The 25,442-nt window shown below is 37.4% G+C and overlaps 2 protein-coding genes and 1 pseudogene across 8 annotated transcripts in view; 2 read left to right on the forward strand and 1 right to left on the reverse strand.

Moving 5' to 3' along the window:
• The window catches only part of MTRF1 (mitochondrial translation release factor 1), a 53,995-nt gene extending 40,027 nt beyond the window's left edge, over positions 1 to 13,968 (forward strand). For 2 of the 7 annotated variants that reach the window (XM_054586394.1, XM_054586389.1), the window contains exons 9-10: positions 2,065 to 2,163; positions 7,770 to 8,181. In XM_054586394.1, coding sequence (XP_054442369.1) covers positions 2,065 to 2,163; positions 7,770 to 7,886 — 216 coding nt within the window. In that variant the 3' untranslated portion in view covers positions 7,887 to 8,181. Of the gene's footprint in view, positions 1 to 2,064; positions 2,164 to 7,769; positions 9,646 to 13,527 lie in introns of those variants that run through there. The other 5 variants (XR_008530241.1, XM_054586391.1, XM_054586393.1 and 2 more) reach the window with 5 other exon arrangements.
• Positions 13,969 to 15,776: 1,808 nt separating this feature from the next.
• On the reverse strand, positions 15,777 to 21,470 carry LOC129081025 (ubiquitin carboxyl-terminal hydrolase 8-like; annotated as a pseudogene).
• On the forward strand, positions 21,142 to 24,092 carry KBTBD7 (kelch repeat and BTB domain containing 7). The gene has a single exon (XM_054586623.1). It carries the CDS (start codon positions 21,478 to 21,480, stop codon positions 23,515 to 23,517), a length of 2,040 nt encoding a protein of 679 aa, XP_054442598.1. The 5' UTR covers positions 21,142 to 21,477; the 3' UTR covers positions 23,518 to 24,092.
• The last annotated feature ends 1,350 nt before the right edge of the window (positions 24,093 to 25,442 follow it).

Raw genomic sequence — 25,442 nt, forward strand, 5'->3', positions numbered from 1 at the left:
TTTATTTGCTATTTGACATTTTGGCACTAGAGGTTTCATGTATTTTTTTAAGATGTTATTTATTTATTTTTAGAGAAAGGGGAAAGGAGGGAGAAAGAGAGGGAGAGAAATATCAGTGTGAGAGAGAAACATCGATCAGTTGCCTCTCATAACGCACCTCGTCTGGGAACCAAACCCACAACCCAGGCATGTGCCCTCACCAAGAATCGAATCAGCGACCTTTTGCTTTGTCGGCCGATGCCCAACCAATGGAACCACACCCGTCAGGGCTCACTTATTAAATTTTAAAATAAGTATTGAAGATTAGCCTTATGAGAATTGTATGTATATATCATCTTTAATTGCCTGGTTTGAGAGGCCAGAAAAGACCTCCATGCTTCCCAATTAACTTGTCCATGTGTTTGAAATTTCTTAGTAGGTATTTCTAATGCTTAGAAGTTTTTCTTCAGCTAATATATACAGTAGCTTTTATATGAAAGGCATTATGCCAGGTTCTCAACCCTGGCTCTACTTATCACCTAAAGAGCTTTGTAGATGCCTAGGTCCCACTCTCAGAGATTCTGGAATTGCTCTGGGTGGGGTCCTGGACATTGATACCATGCTTTGGGACAGTAGTTTCCAAACCTGCTGGTTACAGAATGGATGGCCTAGGGAATGTTTTTAAAATGTACAGTCCCTGCCCTGGCTGGTGTGGCTCAGTTGGAGTGTCATCCCATACACTGAAAGGTCATGGGTTCGATTCCCTGTCAGGGCACATTCCTGGGTTCTGGGTTCAATCGTTGGTAGGGGAGCCTATGAGAAGAAACCAGTTGATATTTCTCTCTTACATCGGTGTTTCTCTCTCTCAGCCCCTCTCCTCTTTCTGAAAAAGGCAATGAAAAAAAATGTTCTCAGCTAAAGTTTTTTTTTTTTTAATTTAAATATGTAAATAAAATGCACAATCCCTGATTCAGTATATCTGAGCTTGGGCTATGGAATGTTTAATTTTACAAAACTTTCCTGATGATCAGCCATATTTAGGAGTTTAGTTTCATATTTATTTGCTTTAGAAAATGTCTCCTTTTTTTATTTTAAAAAGTGAAAGGGAGTGAGAGGGTGGTGTATGTATCGTATGTTGGGAGCTAAGAGACATGCACAGACTAAGAAGAATATAAATAACCATAGCATAAGGCAAACTTTGGGTTGCCATGAAGATTCCAAGGTGTGGAGTTTCAAAGGAGGCAAATAACATATTTCAATTACTGGGACCAGGAGTGGCATAGATGGTGGGAGGGTGTTAGGGAAGGGCATCACCTGAGGTGATGTTTTAGCAGAGTTCACATACACACATAGTAATGATATGATGCAGTGAATAGCATTATAGAGGTACACATCATTTTCACAAGTCACACTGGGAAAGTTGGCCAAATTATGAAGTGCCTTGCATTCTGAGTTGAGTTGTGCCTGCTTAGTAGATAAAGAACCAAAGAAGAGAATTGATCAGAAAACTCTGCTTGAGGAAGACTAAGCAGGGGAACACACTGTAAGCAGAGAAATAGAAGATTAACCAGGAGATTTCACAGGAAGTAAAGAGCCCTTGAATGATAAATAGTAGCAATGGAAAGGGCAAGATATAATAAGAGATCCTTGACACCATTGGGAGTGGGCAGGTAGAGAATGGGATGAGTTAAAGATGGTTTTCAGTGTCTGTATCAAAGCCTGGCTGATAGTAAGCTCCCATGAAATGTTTGCTAAGTTGCAGGATGTCAGAATTTTCGACTTGGATCAAAGGGAACATTGTGGTGTCATTTATAGAAACTAAGAGGAAGAACTGATTGGAGTGGAAAGATAATTGGTTTTATATAATTGGAGTTTGAAGTACCAAGGAGACATAAATTCCTACTCCATTATTAAGCTTTAAAACCTGTATTAAGTTTTGTCCATTCTTGCTCTTTGCCACTTTGTATGTATAACTTTAGAAAATGTTTAAACTGTTAACATAGGAAAGTAATTTACCAGTACTTTTTTTCTTTATAAAAAGGTAATATAAAGTTAAAATATGAATTGCTTTTCATTATGGCACAGGTGGGAACAAGAGCCCAGTCAGAAAGAATTCGGACGTACAACTTCACCCAGGATAGAGTCACTGACCACAGGATAGCATATGAAGTTCGTGATATTAAGGTAATATCACTGAATATGATTTATGTAACTTTCAACTTTTGAAGAAAGTATAGTGAAATTCTAGAGTAATGTTTAAAAAATCAGCAAATAATTTAAAGTCATTAAGCCAATGTATGTTGGTTAAGCCAGTGATTTTAAAGCATTAAGCCAGTTAGTACCATAAAACTTGCAAATATCTTTATTAGTTTGCTGGTAAGAAACATGATCTTTATGTCAGTTTGGAACAGCTATCTTATAAATTCTAATTTCTTTGTTATGCAGTGACAATATATTAACATTTTAAATATAACCATGCACCACTTAACAAATATATTCTGACAAATGCATCATTATGCAATTTCATCATTGTGCAAACATCACAGAGACCACTTACAGCATACGGTATAGCCTGCCACACACCTAGTTACATGATATAGCCTCTCTCTCCTAGGCTATAACCCCGTTCAGCATGTTGCTGTAAAAAGCACCATGAAATTAAATCAAGCACAAAAGAAAATGCTGCAATCAAGAGACATGGTAAACACCTGATATATGAGGCCACTGCCAGAGTAACAGGGCCTACTGTTTTACAGCAAACATCTTTTTAATAAGTAGAAAGAGTACACTCTAAAATAATAAAAAATATAGAATAGTAAATACATAAACCAGTAAGGTAGTTTATTATTGTTATCAAGCTTTATGTATTGCACAAAATTGTATGTGCTTCTTTTATAAGATGGGCAGCATAGTAGGTTTGTTGGTTTGTTTAAAAGAGCATCACCACATGTAATTTATTTATCTTTTTCTTTTTAATTGACTTTATTGGGGTAACTGGATAACAAAAGTATACAGGTTTCAGGTGCATAATTCTACAACACATGGTGTGTGCACCGTATTTTGTGTTCGCCATCCCAAGTGAAGACCCCTTTCACCAGCTTTCATCTTCAGTGTTCTCCCTTCTACCTCTCCTGTCAACCTCTCACTCTGGCAGTCATCACACTGGTGTCTGTGTCCATGAGTTTTTTCCTTTTTTTTTTTTTTTTTTTTTGGTTCAATCCCTGCACCACCCTTAGCATCCCATACCCCACAGATGTCAGCCTGCTCTCTATGAGACAATCTCTATGTTGCTTGTTTGTTTATTTTGTTCATTAGATTCCTCATATGAATGAAACCATATGGTACTTGCCTTTCTCTGACTGGCTTATTGAACATGTGAGTGCTCTGACCTTACAAGGACTACCATGTTACAATGTCACTATATGAAGAGGAATTTTCAGCTACATTATAATCGTATAGGACCACTGTTTGATATGTTATATTGAATATGTTCACTGAAAGGATGCAGTGCAACACATGATTATATATATACATACATGTGTATCAGTTTTTTATTGCTGTATAACAAATTACCACAAACTTAGTGGCTTATAATAATAGCTAATTGTTATCTTATTTTTACTGTAGATCAGAAATCTGGGCATGATAGAGATGAGTTCACTGCTGCACATCTCACAAGGCTGAAATCAAGGTGTTGGCCAGCTGCATGCCTTTCTAGAGCTTCAAGCCCTCTTCCAAACTCATGTGGTTGTTTGCAGCACTCCATTTCCTTGAGCTGTAGGAGAGCCCCCGCCTTCATCCCTGCCCCATTTTCTTGCTGGCCATCAGCTGGGCAATGCTGCTCTTAGCTCTTAAGGACCTACGCAGTTGCTTACGATATGGCCGCCCCCCCATATGCCCTCTCCCACTTTGAATCTCTTGCAGAAATGGCCCAGACCTTGTTAAGGGCTCACATGTTTAAGTTAGGCCCACCTGGATAATATTCCTTTTTAACTTAAAGTCAATTTAATCACTGGAGTGATATTCCATCATACTCAGTTTCCGCCTGCATTTAAGGGAGGAAGTTATGCACGGTGTATGCACTAGGGGGCGTCTTATATTTCTGAGTACCACAATGTGTATTCATAAAATTGAGATGTTAACAGTTGTGCTGTTGGAGAAGAGACCATTTCATTTTGGCTTGAATGTAACCTAACTAAATCCCATCTAGCCAGGACCACTGGCATTCATATATAAATGATGAGGTACTAAAAAATTTCCCTTTTGATTCCACTGATCGGAGAAGCAAACTAGTTCCCATGTATGATGTGGGAAAAGCAGGAAACAGAAGGTTTTTATCCTTTTCCTAGGTGCCATGTGATACCTAGGGCTTCTTTCACTTGATTCTGTCCCATTTTGTACTCAAATTTATAAAGGAAATGTCTATATTTTTAATATTTAGAAATTTCTATATATCTTATGCCATTTCCTGTGTTTTCTCAGCAATTTAAGGCTGTCTTGCCTAGGAAGGTAATTGCCTTGTTGAAAAGGAGAAAATATTTGCTAACTTCCCTTTCCTCAGGAAACATGCAGCAAAAACCAAACACATTTGATCATATTGTTCTAATTACACCATAATCTTTCTGTTATTTTTCTAGTAGTGGTGATGATTTTCTATGAGATAGCGATTTTTTTTAGAAGGGCAAATAGGTGCTCAGTATAATATTCAGTCATGAAACAGAAGCAGGTTAACCAGCTTTTACAGTTATAGAATATCTGACTTTGGTCTAAATAGTAACATGTTATTACTAACCAAATAAGCATGTCAGACTCAAATGATAAAAACAGTCATATTGATATGCTCTGATAATCACTAACCAACTTACTGGAAAAAGAAGAAAATGTTCCATATTAATGAAAGGAACGAGTTTGAAAATGGCATAAAAAATATTGTAGTGTCCTGACTGGTGTGTCTCGGTTGAGCATCACCCTGCACAGCAAAAGGTTGTTGCTTTGATTCCTAGTCAGGGCACATGCCTGGGCTGCAGGCCCCATCCCCAGTTGCAGTGTGCGGGAGAGGCAACTGATTGATGTTTCTCTTCCTCTCTTTCTCCATCCCTTTCCCTATCTCTAAAAATAAATACTAAATAAAATGTTTTTTTTAATGTTGTAGTAAAACATTAAAATCTGCATCAAGGCAGTGAAAACATTAGTTTAGGAACTGAATAATAATACTTAAGTAACTGAATAGTTATAGAAAAGACAAGAAAGCCCTGGCTAGTGTGGCTCAGTATTGAGCACAGAACTGGCCACCAGTTTGATCCTCAGTCAGGGCACATGCCTGGGTTGCAGGCCAGGCCTCCCTGTTAGGGACAGGCAAGAGGCAACCGATTGATGTGTCTCTCACACATTGATGTTTCTCTTCCTCTCTTTCTCCTTCCTTTCCCCTCTTTCTAAAAAAGTAAATAAATAAAATCTTTAAAATTTAAAAATTTAAAGTTTCTTAAAAAAAAATAAAGAAAAAGAAAAGGCAAGAAAAATGACAAGGACTTAACCCCAGGCCAGGGCAACTTCTGTAAGAACAGAGGGAGTAAAGAGGAAGTAAGCTGGATATCTGTGGGACTCTGCGTCTGTCACTGTTCAGGACCCTGACCTTCTCCCAATTCCACCCACAGTTCTTCATGGAACTGCTCTGTTCTTACATGAGCATGATACTGACCCAAGATAATATTTTATTTGTTTGGGAGGAAGTCCAACCAAGCCCCAGCCAGTGAGTTCCTCCCTGGCAATACTCTAATAATGTGAGCTTCAGGCACATTAATTTTATAAGAAATCTATATATTATGCTCAAAAAGATACAAATCAATTAAAAAATTTCATTATAGTGCTCTTTCTGTTTAATTTTAAAGTTCAAGTTTTACTATATGCTGGTATTTTGCGGAATATAAAGCTAGTAAGGCATATCTTTTCCCCTACAGCTTATCTTGAGAGATAAATGTGTATGCTTAACCTTAAAATTCAACTTTAAGACCTTTCAAGAAAGACTAAATATAAGATTTGTTCATGCCGGCATCAAAACTTTCAATGTTCTATATTCCAGACACTGACATTAAAGTATTTCTGTTAAGCCGAAGACTAGATATTGAGCATTTCTAAAATATGAGAACTTTCTAATTTACTAATCCCAACAATTTTATTACACCAAACTTCTATCACACAGGAAAGGTACCTGAAGTCATTATTTTATTATTTCTCACAAAAGAACTTTATGGAGAACTAGAGAGAAGTCTAACTGAAACAATTTTCATTCAGTGGAATTATTTGGAGAGTATCAGAGAGAGAAAAAATTTTCAGAACTTTTTATTTTGAATTTTTCGAGCACATGTTTAAAGACAAGTTCAATATGCACCCTATACCTAGATGCAGCATAACATTTTGCTGTTTGCCTTCTCCTTCTTCTCTGTCTCCTCTTTCTCTCTGTATATACCTGTGTTGCTATTGAATCATTTGAAAGGAGGTTACAGACCTCAAGACCCTTGTCCCCTAAATATTCTAGCATAAATATTTTTCTGTTACACAGAACTTGAAGATTTTAAAACTACTGTATTTCCAATTTAAGGGGAAAAACAGAATTATCATAAACCACTTACGGATTAAATAATTTAGTTTTTATTTTTTAAGATTTTATTTATTTATTTTTAGACAGAGAGGAAGAGAGGGAAACATCAATGTGTGGTAACTTGTGCTTCCCCCACTGGGGACCCAGCCTGCCACCCAGGCATGTGCCCTTGACTGGGAATCAAACCAGTGACCCTTTGGTTCACAAGCTGGCATTCAGTCCACTGACCCACACCAGCCAGGGCTGGATTAAATAATTTAAATTTGGAGGGTTGGCAGGAGAAGTGTGATCTGGAATGTTCTGGGGAGGCTTTAGCTGAGCCAGATCCAGATCAAGGAGCATTCTGCCCACTAGCCTGGCATTTCGGTCTTTTTTGCCCTTGTGAAATAACATGATATGAGTGAAAAGGGTGGAGATTTCAGGACAAGAATAAAAAGCCTCATTTTTTCCTAGGGTACAAGAGGAGAAAGGATTCAGCAAACATAGCCTCCTAAAGATGGTTTGAGAACTTAGAACTGTTGTCAGAAAAACCAAGCAGAGAGGAATTTTAAAGAGAGGGAGGGGATAGATTTCAAAAGTTGATTCAGATCTCTTTTTTGTTGTCTCCAGAGTTATTAGAAAAATCCTACAAGGTTGATTTTTATACAAAATTCTAATTTAAATAATTTAAGCTAGAATGTAGTTCCATTTACTCTTTTGGATTGACTTTTTACATAAAAAGCCATACTAACCAGAATTATGTGGTATAGAACAGGTTCACTTGTTCTCCTTATATGACTTTTTTAAACCATCTGTAAAAGTAATTTAAACATGTTTTTTTATCTGTTACTTTAGGAATTTCATAACATGGTGAAATTTAGTGATATAAGATTTATAAACTGCTTTGTAAACTCCTATTTAAATATAAAGCATTGTTAATTAGGTTATATTTAAGGCTTACCCTGCTACTTTTCATTAAAAATAACAATGAACATCCTCCCAAGTTAGCCAATTCAGTATACCAGTAAGTATACCAATTAGCAAGTATACCAATTAGCAAGTATACCAATTCAGTATATTGTAGATTAGTAATCCTTTGTTGCTATTAAACAAGGACTATAAAGAAATGAAATAAATATACACTTAATTCTTTGCTTCATTTCTCCTTTATTTGTAGTAATCAGATTTTCATAATAACTCTTTCTTTTACCAGAAGTTTTTATCTGGGGAAAAGTGCTTGGATCAGCTCATTCAGAGACTGCTTCAATCAGCAGACGAAGAAGCCATTATTGAAGTTTTGGATAAAAACATTAAATCAACAAAATTCTGATTTATTATTTATTACTACATAAATGAAATGGACCTGTGTCAAGAAGATGACTGAGGGTTGGAAATCTTTGAGAATGTTCATAAAAAACAGTAAAAATACACAGTACTTACAAATGTATTTTTTTAATGAATTAAGTCACATTTCTTGATCTAATAATTTATTTTAGGTTTTTGTAAAGTACAGTCCAACTCTTCGAGTAGAAAACAAACATGCATCATTGAAAAGAGAAATAAAGTCTTCAGAATTATGTGATTTTAGACAGGTCACTTGTTCTCTTTATATGCTTTTCTTTTTAAACCAGCTATAAATTTAAACACATTTTTCATCTTTTACCTCAGGACTTTATAACATGGGAAGATTTAGTGATGAAAGATCTATAAACTTATCTGTAAACCCCTACTTAAAAACAAAGTGTTGTTAATCCTGATATGATTAGGATTTAACCTGCTACTTTTTTTTTTTTTGTAAGATTTTTAAAATTTATTTTGGAGAGGAGAAGGGAGGAAGAAAGAAAGGGAGAGAAACATTAATGTGTGGTTGTCTCTCACGCGCTCCCTACTAGGGACCTGGCCGGCAACCCAGGCATGTGCCCTGAATGGGAATTGAATCAGTGGCCTTTCGGTTCACAGGCCAGCACTCAATCCACTGAGCCACAGCCAGGGCTTAACCTGCTACTTTTCAATAAGAAAATAAAGTTTTGAAAAATATGAGTCAACAATCATGAATATCCCTAGTATACGGATTGTAAAGATTGTAAAGCTCTTTGAAAGCTGAATGAATTCTATGCTGTGCAAAGTACAAGCCAATATTAAAGCAGATTCTCTGTTTGGCTTCTGTTTCTTATTGTTCTTTGGCTTAACCTAATGAGTATCAACAGATGTGGTATAAATTGAGTAATTTACTGCCGTGAGTTTTGTGCACTGATATATAAAACCTAGTCCTTACCTCACAGAGATTCCAGTTGAGTGAGGAAGCCAAAATGTAATCATCAACTCTAATATAAAGTGGCATGTTGTACAGTAGTCCCCATTATCCAAGGAGAAACATATTCCAAGACCCACAGTGAATGCCTGAAACCATGGATAGTACCAAATACCTATACAGCAGGTCCTCAAATAATGTCATTTTGGTATAATGTTGTTGGAGAGGAAAAAAATTGATTCCCGGCCAGGGCCACTGTCTATGTGGAGTTTTCACATTCTCCCCATATCTGTGTGGGTTTTCTCTGAGTACTTTGGTTTCCTCACACATGCCAAAGAATTGCATGTGAGGTGAATTGGGATTTAAATTGTCCCAGTCTGAATGAGTGTGAGTGTGCCCTGTAATGGGAAGGTGGCCTGTACAGATGGGGTGGATGTCCACCGTTTCCCCTGAGCTACTGGGATAGGCTCTGGCCTCCTGTGACCCTGAACTGGAATAAGCAGGCTAGAAAATGGTGATCTCATTCGCTTTTAATTAATCTTTCTTAAATGTATGTATAGTTCACATTTATTTCAATGTTTAATATTAAAAGGACTTAAAAATTTGGTGATGTGTTTGTGACCAGAAATACGCTGTAGAAACTTAACTCCTGATTATATCAATTAGCCTGTGGTAAAATGATTTTATCATATGTTATTTCAATTTGAAGTTTTCAAGAACCTATTGATGTTAAGTGAGGATTTACTGTATATACTGTTTTTTCCTATACCTACATAGCTATGATAAAATTTAATTTATAAATTAGGCACGGTAAGACATTAACAACAATAACTAATAATAAAATAGGACAATTATAACAGTATATTGTAATAAAAGTTATGTAAATCTGGTCTCCCAAAAGATCTTCTGTTACCATACTCACCATTCTTGTAATGATGTGATATCATACAATGCCTGTATGATGAGATGAAATGAGGTGACTAACAGGCGTTGTGTAATGTTAGGCTACTGTAAGGGTTACTTGAACGTGAAGCACTTCAATACCTGACAGTCTATCTGATAACCTAGATGGCTAGGCTAAGTGACTAATGTTTTGGTAGTGTGTGCAGTATGGAGATGCTAGACAAAGGGATGATTCACATCCTGGGCAGGAGTGAGTGGGTGGGTTGAGATTTCATCATGCTACTCAGAAACACAATTTAAAACTTATAAATTGCTTATTTCTGTAATTTTCCATGTAATATTTCCAGATTGCTGCTGTTCGTGAATAACTGAAACCTCAGAAAGAGAAACCGTGGAAAAGACTACTGTATTTAGCACTGGCCTGTATGGCTCAGTTGGTTGGAGCGTCCTCCCATAATCAAAAAGCTGCAGGTTTGATTCCTGGTAAGGGCACATGCCTAGGTTGTGGGTTTGATCCCTGGTCTGGGTGCATAGGATCTCAGGTCCCAGTGTGATCGACACTTCTCTCTCAAACCAGTGTTTCTCTCCCTTCCACTCTCCCCTCCTCTCTCTCTAAAAGCAATGAAAAAATGCCCTTGGGTGAGGATTTAAAAAAAAAAAGACTACTGTATTTAGTAATTGTTCTCAGGAAGTTTCTTGAGTAAAAAAAGAGAGGAGTTATTATTGACATTTTATACACTCCTCAGAGGGGAACTACATATCAGGAAAGATGAGCTAAAATAGAGTTTTAAGACCAGAAGAATTTTTTGGAGGTAAAAATGAAAGAAATTTTTCCCCAATTTTTATTTTGAAAAATTCCAGGCAAACAGAAAAGTTTTTAAAACAATTTTTAAGAAACAGTACATTGAACACTATGTACTCTAGATTCAACAATTGTTAACCTTTTTCCACATGTGTTTTTTTCTCCCTGTACATACACATAAGCATGCACACACACCCAAACACATGGTGATTGTGCATTATTTTTTTTAATGTTTTTTTCTTTAATCCTCACCCGAGGATACATTTATTGATTTTAGAGATAGAAAGGAGGAGAGAGAGAGAAACATTGATGTGAGAGAGAAACATTGGGTGGCTCCCACATGCACCCCGACCAGGGATTGAACCTGCAACCTAGGTATGTGCCCTGACCAGGAGTCGAGCCTGCAACCTTTTGGTGTACAGGACGACACTCCAACTGAGTCACCTGGCCAGTGCAATTGTTATACTATTGAAAAGTTTAGTTGCAGACCTTATAATACTACTGCAAAATGTTGCAGCATATTCTAAGAAACAGGACATTTTCCCACAAAATAAATCCATTATCCCACCTAATTGTATGACAATAATACAACAATGTATACTATGTTCTCATAACTATTACATATTAAAATTTCTTTCATTATCCCCAAAATGTCTTTTTTTAGCTGTTTCTGTTTGTTAGTTTTGCTCAATCCAGGATCCAGTCAAGATCACACATCTCAGTTGTGTCTCTTTAGTTTTGGATTAATCCCCCAACACTTTTTTCCTAGACGGCATTGACCCTTTGAAGAGTCCCAAAAGGCTGTTTTATGGAATGGCCTACATTCTGGATTTGTCTGGCTGATTCCTCATGCACTTGGTAACTTCCATCCATCTCCTCAATGTACTATAAAGTAAAATTAAGTCTAAAGATTAATTGAATTTAGATTAACTAAACACATTTGTCAGTACTAATTCATAGATGATGTTGTAAAATTCGTACTGTATTATCTCTGGAAGTTCCACTATTTGAGATGCTAAGCTTGATAACTTAAATCTCTCCATTGTAATATACATGTTTTCCTTAATGAATTCTTATGCAATCTGTTGGATAATACTTTGGAATCATAAAAACATATAAACACATTTCATTGTGCTAAGCAGCTTCTGAGATCACCCTAGAGATTCCCATTCCTGGCATTTATGCACTTGTATAATCTCCTCCCTCTGGTCATGGATCAGATTTATTGATTCTCCTCTAATAAATAGAATAGATAGATGTGGTGGGATTGTCATTTCTATATATTTCATTATAAAAAGATGTGCTTCTGGCTCTGTTTCTCTATCTCTGCCTCCCTGTGTCTCTGCCTCTCTCTTGGGCTACCTGTGCTGTTGGAGCACATCTATGAAGTGACCCATATTGTGTGGCAAAACTGAGGCCTTTGGTCCAACAGACCTCAGGGAACTGAAAAGCCTTCCAACTAGCCTATGAGAGAGCTTGGAAGCAGACGCATTCAGCCCTGTTTGTGTTTTGACATGAGTGTGGCCCTGGCTGACAGCACCTCTCTAAGATGCTCCAGGATACATGACCCTCAGAAACCGTAAATTAATGTTAGTTGTTTTCAACTGCTAATTGTTATGGCACTTTGTTACACCAAAATATCTAACGAACACACCCATTGAGGTGACCTTTCATCTCATTGATTTAACATCAATGAATGATTCTTGCTTTGCCTGAGTCAATTATTTGGGAGTCACAAAATGGCGATGTTGTCATTTTTTCATTCTCTCTATATTTATTAGCTGGCATTCTTTAAAGGAAGCTTCCTTTTGTTTTTCCTCACACCTTCTCTGAGTTGAGGGATAATGTAATCCTATTTGAATCAATATTCTTTCCCTAGGGTTGGCATTGTCCACCCCCAAATAATTGATTTACCTGGAGAGTCTGATTTAATTTAAAGGAATGTTGAATTGAATAGAGTAAAAGTTAGAAACATAGAAACTGATTTTTGTTTCCAGGCATTTTACGCAACAGGAACACTTATCCAAGGAAGTATATTAAAGCATTGTGTGAAACAAGGCAAAATGAAGATAGTCTAATTTACTATGTCAAGTGTGAGACCACGTGTCATTTTTAAAAATTCTACCTTGTTGTCCTGACTGGTGTAGTTCAGTTGGTTGAGCATTGGTCCACAAAGTGAAAAGTCATGGGTTCAATCCCTGGTCGGGGCACATGCCTGGGTTGTGGGCCCAGTCCCTGGTCATGGCAGTGTGAGAGAGGCAACCAGTCAACGTTTCTCTCTCACATCAGTGTTTCTCTTCTTCTCTTCCTCCTTCTCTTTTCCTCTCTGTAAGAATAAATAAATAAAATCTTTGGAAATAATTCTACATGTCTTATATCATATGACCCAGCAATTCCACCTCTGGTTATTTATCCAAAGAAAATGAAAACACAAAAAGATGTATGTACGCCTATGTTAATTGCAGCATTATTTACAATAACCAAGATATGAAAGCAACCTAAATGTCCATCGATAGGTGAATGGATAAAGAAGATTTGGTATATATACAATGATGGACTATTATGCAGCAATAAAAAAGAATGAAATCATACCATTTGTGACAACGTGGATGGGTAGGTCTAAAGAGTATTACGCTAAGTGAAATCAGGCAGAGAAAGACAAATATTGTATGGTTTCACTTATATGTGGAATCTAGAAATAACCAAACAAACCAACAACAAAAGCTGTCTCACAGAAACGAAACCCAAAGCATGGTTACCATAAGGGGGAGGGGCGAGGGATGGGTGAAAAGGGGAAGGGGAATATAGTTAATATTGTGATAAATTTGCAAGGTGACAGATCGTTGCTAGTATTAGTGAGGTGATTACATTGTAAGGTATAAAAATGTCAAATCGCTATAGTGTACACCTGAAACTAATAAAACCAATACAAATTTATATATCAACTGTCTAGGAAGTACAGTGTCTAAAGCTTTTCATAAAGTTTCAATTACTGAAATACTTTGTATATTACAGTTGGAATAAGAACTGGGATGAATGGGTTCTGGAAAGCAGAGTACTCAAAGATTGGAAACTAATCTGCAAATTAAAAGAACTTCAGGAAGCCAGTCAGGAGCAATATTCAGACGGGAAGATAAGAGGGGCTGCCCTGGGAGAGAAGAAGTCTAATCTATGAGAGAAAAATGCTGCAGCCACTCAGAAATGGAAATGGTGACAGTACCAGTGAAGCACCTGCTTCAGCCTCCCTGGAAAAAAAAGGCCCAAGCAGACACTGCTGTTGGAAGGATGCTAGAAGAACTAAATCATGGTTTGTTGATGACTGATACTTAATTACCAGGCAAAAACAGCTTCTATCTTTCTGCCAAGAAGAATGCAGATTCCACCATAGAGGATTATGCAAATTACAAGAAATCTTGAGCAAACAGCAGATAAGTAGTATTCTGTTAATGAAGCTGTGTCAGGAATAAAAAGAATACTAGAATGTAATGTTAGGCTAACTCAGCTAACTCCACAAATTTGAAAGATTGCATGCCAAAAGGTTGTGCTGCAGCACCCTTATTCCAGGTTTATGGAGCACCAGCCACATCTACTGAAAACTGGAGTGTTGTTAGCCTATCTGTCTCTACTTGAAATGAGTCTTAATTTATGACTGAACTATCTTCATGGCTTCCTGACAAAAAAATTCTGCAATTTTATTTAGTGCCAAGAATTCTGAAGTGGCTCCTCCTAAAAGGAGGTATAATTTACACAAAGATAAATGCACACTTCTTCAGAGACAGTTCGTTGAATTTGGCAATTACATATACCTGTAATCATCAGCCCAATCAAGAAAAGAACATTTCCATCACCCCTGAAAGTTTGCTTGTGTTCCTTTCTAAACAGTCCAGAAATCCACCAACTCCTACTCCCCCAACAGTGGCATCCTCTGTTACGATTTTTCGTTCGGTATAACTTACTTTCACTGTTCTAAATCTTCATATCGATGGTCATACAGTATATGCTCATGTATATCTGGCTGCTTTTGTTCAATGTAACATTTTTGAAATTCATTTACATTATTGTGTGCATCGAAGTTTGTTTCTTTTTTATTTCTGAGTAGTATTACATGCTATGAATATAACAATTTTTATCATTCTTCTATTGATGTACATATGGATTGTTTCCTGTTTGGCGCCATTATGAGTAAAGCTACTATGAACATTATTGTACAAGTCTTTTTGTGAACATATGTTTTAATTTCCCTTGGACAAATGCCTAGGTGCGAAATTTTTGGCCACTTAACTTTCAAAGAAACTACCCAAGAGGTTTTGGAAGGGGATGTATCAGTTTCCATTCCTTTTATTAATATATGAGGGTTCCAGTGGCTCCCTAGCATCACCAACATTTGGTATCACTGATCTTTTTAAGTTCAGCCATTCTAGTAGTGTGGAGTGTTTTCTTGTGAATTGAATTTACATTCATCTGGTGATGAATGATAAAGAGATTTTCATATATTTATTGGCCATTGGTTACAGATAATTAATATTTTTTGCAATTCCATGGCTTGTCTTAATTTTTTTCTCATTAAGATTTTAATGTAGGTGTAAATGAAAATTCTCATTTTAAGAAATTAAAGTTTCCATTTATTATTTTTAGAATAAAGATTCAGTGCACAAATATAGCCCAAAGCCAAAAGAAAAATAGCTTTGCCCTGTCATTTCCCTAAGAAAGCACTGCAGTTACTCAGAATAGGCCCAAAGAAAAAAATAAAAGGAATCCTTTGAGTTCTAGGTTTCACAAAAGGACCACATATTATACTATGTAAATCAATTTGATGTGCAAGTGTGCGATAAATATATACACATACATTCCTATCTGCTTTATAGCATTCTAGAGTATTCATAGATCAGACTGAGAATTAGAAATGTGAAAAGGCCATAACAGAATGAAAATAAAGGATACGCGGTTTTTAGACCAGTAGAATAATAATGCTTAGCTAGTTAATTATTTTAACTTTGGACCAAACTCAAAAAGTTGTTTTGAAATAAGTGGTACCTCTAAGGAGTGCTTACTGCAATACTTGTTAAGTGTTATTAGTGTTTTGATGATAGCAGTGACCTGAAATAATGGTGATACTAACACAGCTCTCACTGTCTAGCATGCCACTAAATGGCCAGCAGTAACTACCCAATATCTTTATATGCATTTCAAGAGTTGTGTTGCTCAGCCTTTTAAAAGATAACTAGCTCATAACCTGCTTCTTCTTATGTGGCCATATCAGTTGCTCATGGTCCCAAGGAAGTATAAAAGAGGACGTAAGCTGCTGAAGATTTCACAGAAGAAACAGAGATATCAGAAACTTCATGATTGTCAAATTTAAACCACTGCTGTCTTGCTGCATTTTTACAATGGGCAGTGTAGTGGCCTCCATCCAGCCCACCACAGTGATTTGAAACAGAAAACAAGTTGTATTTCTTCAAATTGTTCTTTGGACCAATAATATATGGAGACAAATCAAGATTTTCTAACGGAAAGTCCCCAGATGTCCGCAATTTTTGTTTCCATCTACCATCATAGGAAAAACGTTTCAGATGCTCTAAAAGCACAGGTGGCAACTTCCAGACTTCTTTTTTAGAGAATCCCTTCCAGCTCTGCAATGACTGCAGTAAAACCTGTTATTATCTATGAGTTTTTCTTCTTCAGAAAATAACCTAAAGCAATCCTGTAATGTCCATTTACTTGTGGATGTTAATGGTAGAGACAAGTACATGAAGGCCTCAAATGTCCTAGACTTTTTGTGACAGGCGAGGCACTGTACTGTGGATTTGAATTGACCCTGAAAAAGTGCAACAATAATAGATTCATTGAGCTGCTTGTGTTTCTACCAAGCATATTCTGCTGCTTTAAAGTCATCAAGATGATCATTATTTTCTTCTTTATGTCTCTTCTGATTATCAGCTTTATTTAGATCTTTATGGAAACCATCCATTAGAAACAGAAGCAGCTCTTGTGAATCTTGCTGGCTGTATCCTGCAAACTGGTCATTGATCTTCCCAATGGTGGTTTTAAAGTCCTTAGGACTGATACACCTGTACTGTCCTGTCCACAGTGCTTTTATGATGATGCCAAATTCTTCTGCCACTTCAACCTTTATGCCCCTACAAATTTGATCTGTTAATATCATCCTGGTAACAGTTTCAATTGAAATAATCAGCCAAATGTGGAGCATTACATAGGCACTGCAGTGTCGAGTTCACATAACAAGTATTTCCTAAATTACAAAGCCTGGTAAGAGCTGGTCCAGATCCTCCCAACACGGGATTGTGGTTTCGAATCTGAGAAGCAGAAAGCCCTGTGATCTCAGCTTTAGGGTAGCATGTGGGCTTATTTTCCTGATTAACTGCTGGAGTTACTGTTGGCTTCCTTTTCATTTCCTCTTGTATGGCCTAGGTTATATCTCGGCTTGTCGTTTTGTTTTCACTGCTTTTTTATGGGCAAAGCTTGTTATTTTGTTGAAGTTCTTCTCATTAGATCGTTTAATGTTAGTGTTTTTTGTGTCCTAAGAAATCTTTGCCTACCTCAAAGTCACAAAGATAGTCTTGTATATTTTCTTTTAGAAGATTTATAGTTTTCACTTTTCAGTTTATTATTAAGAACTATGACATATTAATTTTTGTTTTGGCATAAAGTAGGGGTTAAAGTTAATTTTTTTTCAATTGTGACCCAGTTGTTCCAACATCATTTGTTGAAAACACTTTTCTTTCTCCATTGAATTGCATAGACACCAATGCCATGTTTCTAAAATTTAAACACATTTCTAAAATTTAAACACGTTCACTAGCCACATTTCAAGTATACAAGAGGTTTTGGAGAGGAGCGAAAGGAGAATTACTGTGAATGGGTACACAATTTCAGTTTTGCAAGAGGAAAAGAGTCCTGGAGATGGATGGTTGTGATAGTTGCAAAACAAGGTAAATGTACTTAATGCTAAAGAAGTGATTTTGAAAAAATTGTTAAAGTGGTAATAACTTTTATGTTAGGTATATTTTACCAATATAAAATAATTAAATTGCTTTTCTACCTGCTGGTGTTTAGTGCAGGTAAAAAAGCAATCAGTATTACTAATGACTTAATTCTCTCTGGTGTATTTGATGGATACCCTACAGAGCTATAGAGGAGATATTGGAACCCAGAGACTCACTTCGTTTAAAGTCTCTTTCTTGGGGTATTTCCAGTAGACCCACTTCAACTAACAGGAAAGGGAGAAAAACAATTTAAGAGTTATTCTCCAGCTATGTGTTACCCATCTATTTGTGTCATACCTACAATTTCATTCATTAGGTAATGGTAACACATGGCAAACGAGCAGCAGGAGCAGTTTAGTTTTTAAATAAAAATTCCCTAACTAAAAATAAAACCAAAACACTAACCGCTTGATTTTGAAAATTCAACTAGCAGACAATGCTAATCTTTTATATAGTAGCATATATATCTAAATGAGGGGGACTACCCCCAAAAGGAATTTATTTATTAAAAATTGTACATTTATTATTACATGTTTAAACTTCAGTCACCTTCAAAGTACTCCCCATTTGATGCAGTACACCTATCGAAACACTTTTTCCACTGCTCAAAACAGGTTTTGAACTCAACAATTTTGATGACTTTTAGTGCTGCTGTTTTTGTTCTGTTTTGTTTTGTTTGTTTCGCTTCTTACATATCAGCACAACATTTTCCTTCGGGACTTTTCATCTGGAGAAACAAACAAAAAGTTGCATGGGGTGAGATCGGATGAATTAGGGTGGGCAGGGCAAGGGTGTCATGCCGTTTTGGTCAAAAACAGCTGAACACACAGTGTGGTGTGGGCAGCCGTGCCGTAAACCAGCCATCACAAAATAGGCAAACGCATTGACAGAATTTTAAAAACAATTTGATAAAGCCAAATGCAACCTCACACAACAATGTCAGCTGGTACACTCTAGGAGTGTTCTACACTCCTAGAACACTTACCTAGTCGGGGGAGCCTGTACTACAAGGGACCTCCAAATGATAATTCCAGATTCTTTGGGATCCGCCTCGTATGTAGACACATGTACATATATAAGTATATGTATTTGTAAAGCATTAACTCTACTATATAAATTTAAGAAATGTCAGGGCACGTATGAATAGCAAGCTCTGAGTATCTTGTGCTTTTGTAAAATATGAGGTGTGTTTGTTAAAATATTTTAATTTAAAATTCTCATTAAAACTTCTTTAATAATAGGTCCTGGTCAGGGAGCTCAGTTGGTTAGAGTGTCATCCAGAATAAACCAATGAATGCATCAGTAAATGGAACAACAAATCATTGTTTCTCTCATTGTCTCTCTCTCTCTCTCCCCCTTCCTCTCTCTAAAACCAATTAAAAAAAAACTTCTTAATAAAAAAAATTCCAAATAAATGCTGTTGGGAAAATTGGACAGATACATGCAAAAAAATGAAACTCCTTCTTACACCAGACACAAGAATAAATACAAAATGGATCAAAGACTTAAATGTTATACATGAAACCATAAAAATCCTAGAAGAAAACAAGGCAGCAAAATCTCAGACACTGCTCATAGCATTTTTTTTAATTGGATATATCTCCCCAGGCAAGGGAAACAAAAGAAAAAATAAACAGATGGGACTACATCAAACTAAAAAGTTTTTGCACAGCAAAGGAAATCATCAACAAAATAAAAAGACAACACACAGAAAGGGAGAACATATTCATTGATACATCTGATAAGGGGTTAATATCCAAAATTTACAAAGTACTTACAAAACACAACACCAAAAATACAAACAACCCAATTAAAAAATGGGCAAAGGACCTGAATAGACATTTCTTCAAAGAGGACATAGCAAATGGCCAATAGACATATGAAAAGATGCTCAATGTCACTAATAATCGGGGAAATGAAAATTAAAACCACAATGAGATACCATCTCACACCTATCAGAATGACTATCATCAACAAGTCAACAAACAAGTGTTGGCGAGGATGTGGAAAAAGGGGAACTCTTTTGCACTATTGGTGGGAATGCAGCCTGGTGCAGCCACTGTGGAAAGCAGTGTGGAGATACCTCAAAAAATTAAAAATGGATCTGACTTTTGACCCAGCGATTCCACTTCTGTAAATATATCCAAAGGAACCCAAAACACTGATTGGGAAGACCATAGGCACCCCTATGTTCATTGCAGCATTATTTATAGTCACCAAGATATGGAAGCAGCCCAAGTGTCCATCAATAGATGAGTGGATAGAAGAACTATGGGACACTTACACAATGGAATACTATGTGGTGGTAAAAAAAAGAAAGAAAATTTTACCCTTTGCAACACTATAGATGGACCTGGAGAACATTATGCTAAGTGAAATAGGCCAGTCAGAGAAAGATAAATACCATATGATTTCACTCGAATGTGGAATTTACTGAACAAATTTTACTAACAAGGAAAATGGGGACAGACTGTTAGATGGAGAGCAAGATGACAGCTTTCAAGAGGGGCCACTTTAGGGGGATAGAGGGATTGAGCAAAAAGGAAAAAGGACTCATGGACATGGACAAAGTGTGGTGACTTCTGGGGGGAGAGGAGTATAAGGGGACTAAAAGGCCATGTAAAAAGAAATACAGTAAAGATTTTTTTAATCTCCAAAAAATAAAAAGTTCCATTCATAAGGAGAAAAAAAATAATTGTGAAGCATTTGGCAACTTCCAATGCAGTTACAACAGCTTGGAATGTTAAAAACGGGAGTTTGGTAGAACATTGCTTAACAATGTAAAAAAAAAAAAAAAAGACATACCAATTACACAATTTAAAACAACAACAACAAAAAACAATTTCAGAATCTCCAACTGATTTGTAGAAAGGAAAAAGAGTAGTATCAGACAACTTGAAAACACCCATATTAAGAGGCTATAAAAATAACCTTGCTCCCTGGGAGATGAAGTGTTGATTTGATGAGATACTGGCCCATTCTATTCATATTCCTGATTTGTATATTTGAGGCCATCTATAAATGCTGTTCTCTAGGACCTCATTTTTGTCTGAGACATCTTAACCTATGCATATTGTTTTAGTATTGAAACTATTGTTAATGCTTTTCACAAACTTTCAAAAGAAGCAACGTGAAAAACTCTAAATTTCCTTTACAGAAATTGCTCATGGTTTCAAATAAGGGGGTGTCTCATTTCTCATAAATTCTAAAAGGAAAGCTAACAGTAATTAAATATTTATACCAGGCACGGTGTAAGCACTTATTTACGGTTTTAACGAACAAACATTTATTGAAACTTCTTGTATCCTATGCAATGTATCTCATTCTGTCCAAACACAATCCTATGAATAATATCCTTATTTTACAAAATGAGAAAAGTTCGCAAAGACAAATGACAGTTAATGGATACTAAAATGGGATTTCTAGTCTTGATTTTAAAGCCAAGCTTTAAACTATCAAATCGAGAATTACTATTTTCTAATTCTGTTAGCCAAAGCAATTCGACCCAAGAAACCTCGCGATATTACTCAAACTACTACTCCCAGTATGCAAAGCGGAGTTTGCCCGTCAGCCCCCGCATACATCGAGGCGCGAAAGGCAACCTGGGAGTCGCAGTTCAGGACTTCTACAAGTGTTACCCTCGCGGCCGCGGGGACTCTCTTGGTTTCACCCACCCGATTCAGTGAGGGCCAACTGAGCTGAGGCAGAGAAAGGGCGTGGAACTGGAAAAGGGTGAGTCAGGTAGTCCCTACGCGATAAAGGGAGGCGGCTTCGCTGCGTAGGGCTGTGTTTGGTAGGTGCAGCCCCTGCTACAGCCGGTACTCAGGAACGGCGGTTTCGTTTTCTTTTTTCTTTTCTTTTTTTCTTTTTCTTTTTTTTTGCGCGGGCGAGAGTAGGGTGAGAAACCAGAGCCCGGCCCTAGCAACGGTTCTCGGCCTCAGCATCCGCCGCCATCTCCACCATGCAGTCCCGGGAAGACGCTCCGCGCTCCCGCCGCCTTTCCAGCCCCCGGGGTGGGAGGCGGCCGAAAAGGATTTCCAAACCCTCGGTGTCTGCTTTTTTCACGGGCCCGGAGGAGCTGAAGGACACGGCTCATTCTGCAGCTCTGCTAGCACAGCTCAAGTCCTTCTATGATGCGCGGCTGCTATGTGATGTGACCATCGAGGTGGTGACGCCTGGCAGTGGGCCTGGCACAGGCCGTCTATTTTCTTGCAACCGTAACGTGCTGGCTGCTGCATGTCCCTACTTCAAGAGCATGTTCACTGGCGGCATGTACGAGAGCCAGCAGGCGAGTGTGACCATGCACGATGTGGATGCCGAGTCCTTTGAGGTGTTGGTCGAATACTGCTACACGGGTCGTGTGTCCCTAAGTGAGGCCAACGTGCAGCGCCTTTACGCCGCCTCGGACATGCTACAGCTCGAGTATGTGCGGGAAGCCTGTGCCTCCTTCCTAGCTCGCCGCCTTGACCTGACCAACTGCACCGCCATCCTCAAGTTCGCCGATGCCTTCGACCATCACAAGCTGCGCTCACAGGCCCAGTCCTTTATAGCCCACAACTTCAAGCAGCTCAGCCGGATGGGTTCAATTCAGGAGGAGACTCTGGCAGATCTGACCCTGGCCCAGCTGCTGGCTGTCCTGCGTCTGGATAGTCTAGACATCGAGAGTGAGCGGACAGTGTGTCACGTTGCTGTGCAGTGGTTGGAGGCGGCTCCCAAGGAACGGGGTCCCTGCGCTGCAGAAGTCTTCAAGTGTGTCCGCTGGACACACTTCACTGATGAAGATAAGGATTACATGGAAGGGCTGTTGACTAAGCCCATTGTGAAGAAGTACTGTCTCGGCCTTATTGAAGGAGCTCTACAGATGCGATATGGTGACATGTTGTACAAGAATGTGGTGCCAAAGCCTGACAGCAGCAGCAGCTCTATTGTGTCCGCAGTAGAAAATCCACCCCAGAGGCTGGGTATGTGTGCCAAGGAGATGGTGATCTTTTTTGGACATCCCAGAGATCCCTTTCTCTGCTATGATCCATACTCCGGGGACATTTACACAATGCCATCACCTTTGGCCAGCTTGGCTCACACTAAGACTATCACCTCCTCTGCTGTCTGTGTCTCTCCAGACCATGACATCTATCTAGCTTCCCAGCCCAGGAAACATCTCTGGGTGTATAAACCAGCCCAGAATAGTTGGCAGCAACTTGCAGATCGCTTGCTCTGTCGTGAGGGCATGGATGTGGCCTACCTCAATGGCTACATTTACATCTTGGGTGGGCGAGACCCTATCACTGGAATTAAATTGAAGGAAGTGGAATGCTACAGTGTTCAGAGGAACCAGTGGGCACTGGTGGCTCCTGTACCCCATTCCTTCTATTCCTTTGAACTAATAGTAGTTCAGAACTACCTTTATGCAGTGAACAGTAAGCGCATGCTCTGCTATGATCCTAGCCACAATATGTGGTTGAACTGTGCTTCTCTTAAACGTAGTGACTTTCAGGAAGCTTGTGTCTTCAATGATGAGATCTATTGCATCTGTGACATCCCAGTCATGAAAGTCTATAACCCAGCCAGGGGAGAATGGAGGAGGATTAGTAATATTCCCTTGTTCTCAGAGATTCACAACTATCAGATTGTCAGTCATGGCCAAAAGTTGCTCCTCATCACTTCTACCACCCCGCAGTGGAAAAAAAACAGGGTGACTGTGTATGAATATGATACTAGGGAAGACCAGTGGATTAATATCGGTACCATGTTAGGTCTTTTACAGTTTGATTCAGGCTTTATTTGCCTCTGTGCTCGTGTTTATCCTTCTTGCCTTGAACCTGGTCAGAGTTTCATCACTGAGGAAGATGATGCACGGAGTGAGTCTAGTAATGATTGGGACTTAGATGGATTCAGTGAGCTGGATTCTGAGTCAGGAAGCTCAAGTTCTTTTTCTGATGATGAAGTCTGGGTACAGGTTGCACCTCAGCGAAATGCACAGGATCAGCAGGGTTCTTTGTAAATTTTTGAAACATAAGATGTTTCTACTATGTAATATATCCTTAGAAAATATTCATTCCTTTTCCTGAAAACAAAATTTGATTAGGACCGCAGATTTGGTATAGAAAGGCTGATTGATGTTTGAATTTAAGCAGCCGACGATTCAACCTATATAATAATTTACTGTGTTAAAAATTGAGATTAAAATATGCAAAAAATGAACTATATAATTTATTAGACTACTTGGTGGTTTTTTTCATTGTTCATGTATTCATTGTAGCAGGGCATTGTACTGATTAGTTGCATTGTTTGTATTTGGGTTATATAATGTAGGCTTCTGTTAACTTTTTAATTTAGTGCTACAGGAATTTAATTTTCAGAATAGAAAATTGGACTAGAAACTGTTAATAGGATTTTAAAGGTTAATATTTTCCTTCAGAATAATGAAAGTAGTAGATTTACCAAATTTTAAAGTAATCAGCTTTCAGTATTCTAAGTTAATATAGTTTGTTAAAATTGGGTTTGATTTCTTCCCTTTTGCAAATGGAATAAATTTTACATATAAAGCTTATTAAGTAGTGATTTCATTTTGATACAGCGCAGAATGTAACAGCTCAAAGAAAATAAAAAAATCAGGATTCCATGGTTTTAAAAGAAATTTAGCTTCTAATTTTGAAGTATAAAATGTAATTTTGCTAAACATTACCATTTCTCTATCTTAAAAAATGTCCTTTTACTAGTGTCACCAATTATTTAAACGTCCTTCTAAACCCTCCCACCAAAAAAAAAAAAAAAAAGAGAGATTTGTAAGTTCACATAACCTGATAGATATTTCATTGAATCAGAGAAACATTTTTTTCACTGGACAGATCATTGGGTAATGTAAACTTTATCCATTGGTCATACCCTGTCCTAAAAAGTTTACATGCTGTCCTGAAATATTTTGGCTGTATACTTTTGGTGTTTGTCTTAGAGGATTCTTCAGCAGTAAGTGATTTATTCTTTACTGTTTTGTGTGGTAATACTGATTTTGAAAATATGTAAAAGCTAAAAAAAGTTTTACTGGGATCAGTAGTTACTATGTCCATAAACTAAAATCAAGGGTCAGCAGAGAACTTTAAAACTTTAAGCTGTGTATAGAACTGTTTTGTGTAGCATTGAAATACTCTTGTCCGTTTTGTAAGTTACTATAAATGATTATCAGCTTGAAGGTATTTTTGTATTAAAAGTTGACAGTTAAAGAACATAAGTGGATGATGACATTTGGAGTCAATAGTGAAAGATATTTCCCTAAGCAGTGGTATGCATGATTATTTTATTAGGGTATTTGTATCTGTTCTGTAGTTCTTTGTGAACCAGTAATCCAGACTTTGGTTTTTGCTTTTAACTTTTATTTATTTATTTTTGTGTATCACCATAATGTAAGGGAAAGTCCAGGAATAGAAACTAAATTGTACAAGGTTGACATTGTTAAATACAAGAACATATAGGTGCTTACCTTTTAAGAGGGCCTGTAAATATTTGTGATTTTCATATACCTATAATAGTAAATGGTGTACATATACAGATATTTATGGTCTATAAATTTTTTATGCCCACTTAGAATTATTTTGAATCTTTTTTCAAGAACATGTTAATTCCTTTTCTCTATTTATTCTCTTGTGACCAAATGCTAACATTTCTTATACTCTGGCAGTACTGAGGAGTGTCCATTGATAACAGAGAAGGTATAAGCACTGCTCTTAACATAGAAAACAATTTCTCTATCGTGTTAATTATTGTGGCCAACTTTTTCTCATCCCAGTTTCTTGTTGATAGTTTTTTCTTTTGTAAGGTTGAAATAGGACAATCCTTATTATCTCAACCAGATTATCCATCTGCAGAATTAAGGTATGCAACTGATTGTTAAAAGATAAATTCTCCATTGTCATTCTCAACCTTTAAATT

Source organism: Pteronotus mesoamericanus, unplaced genomic scaffold, assembly GCF_021234165.1.
Source record: "Pteronotus mesoamericanus isolate MK-2021 breed Mesoamerican mustached bat unplaced genomic scaffold, CSHL_Meso_final contig_94, whole genome shotgun sequence".
Taxonomy (NCBI): Eukaryota; Metazoa; Chordata; class Mammalia; order Chiroptera; family Mormoopidae; genus Pteronotus; species Pteronotus mesoamericanus.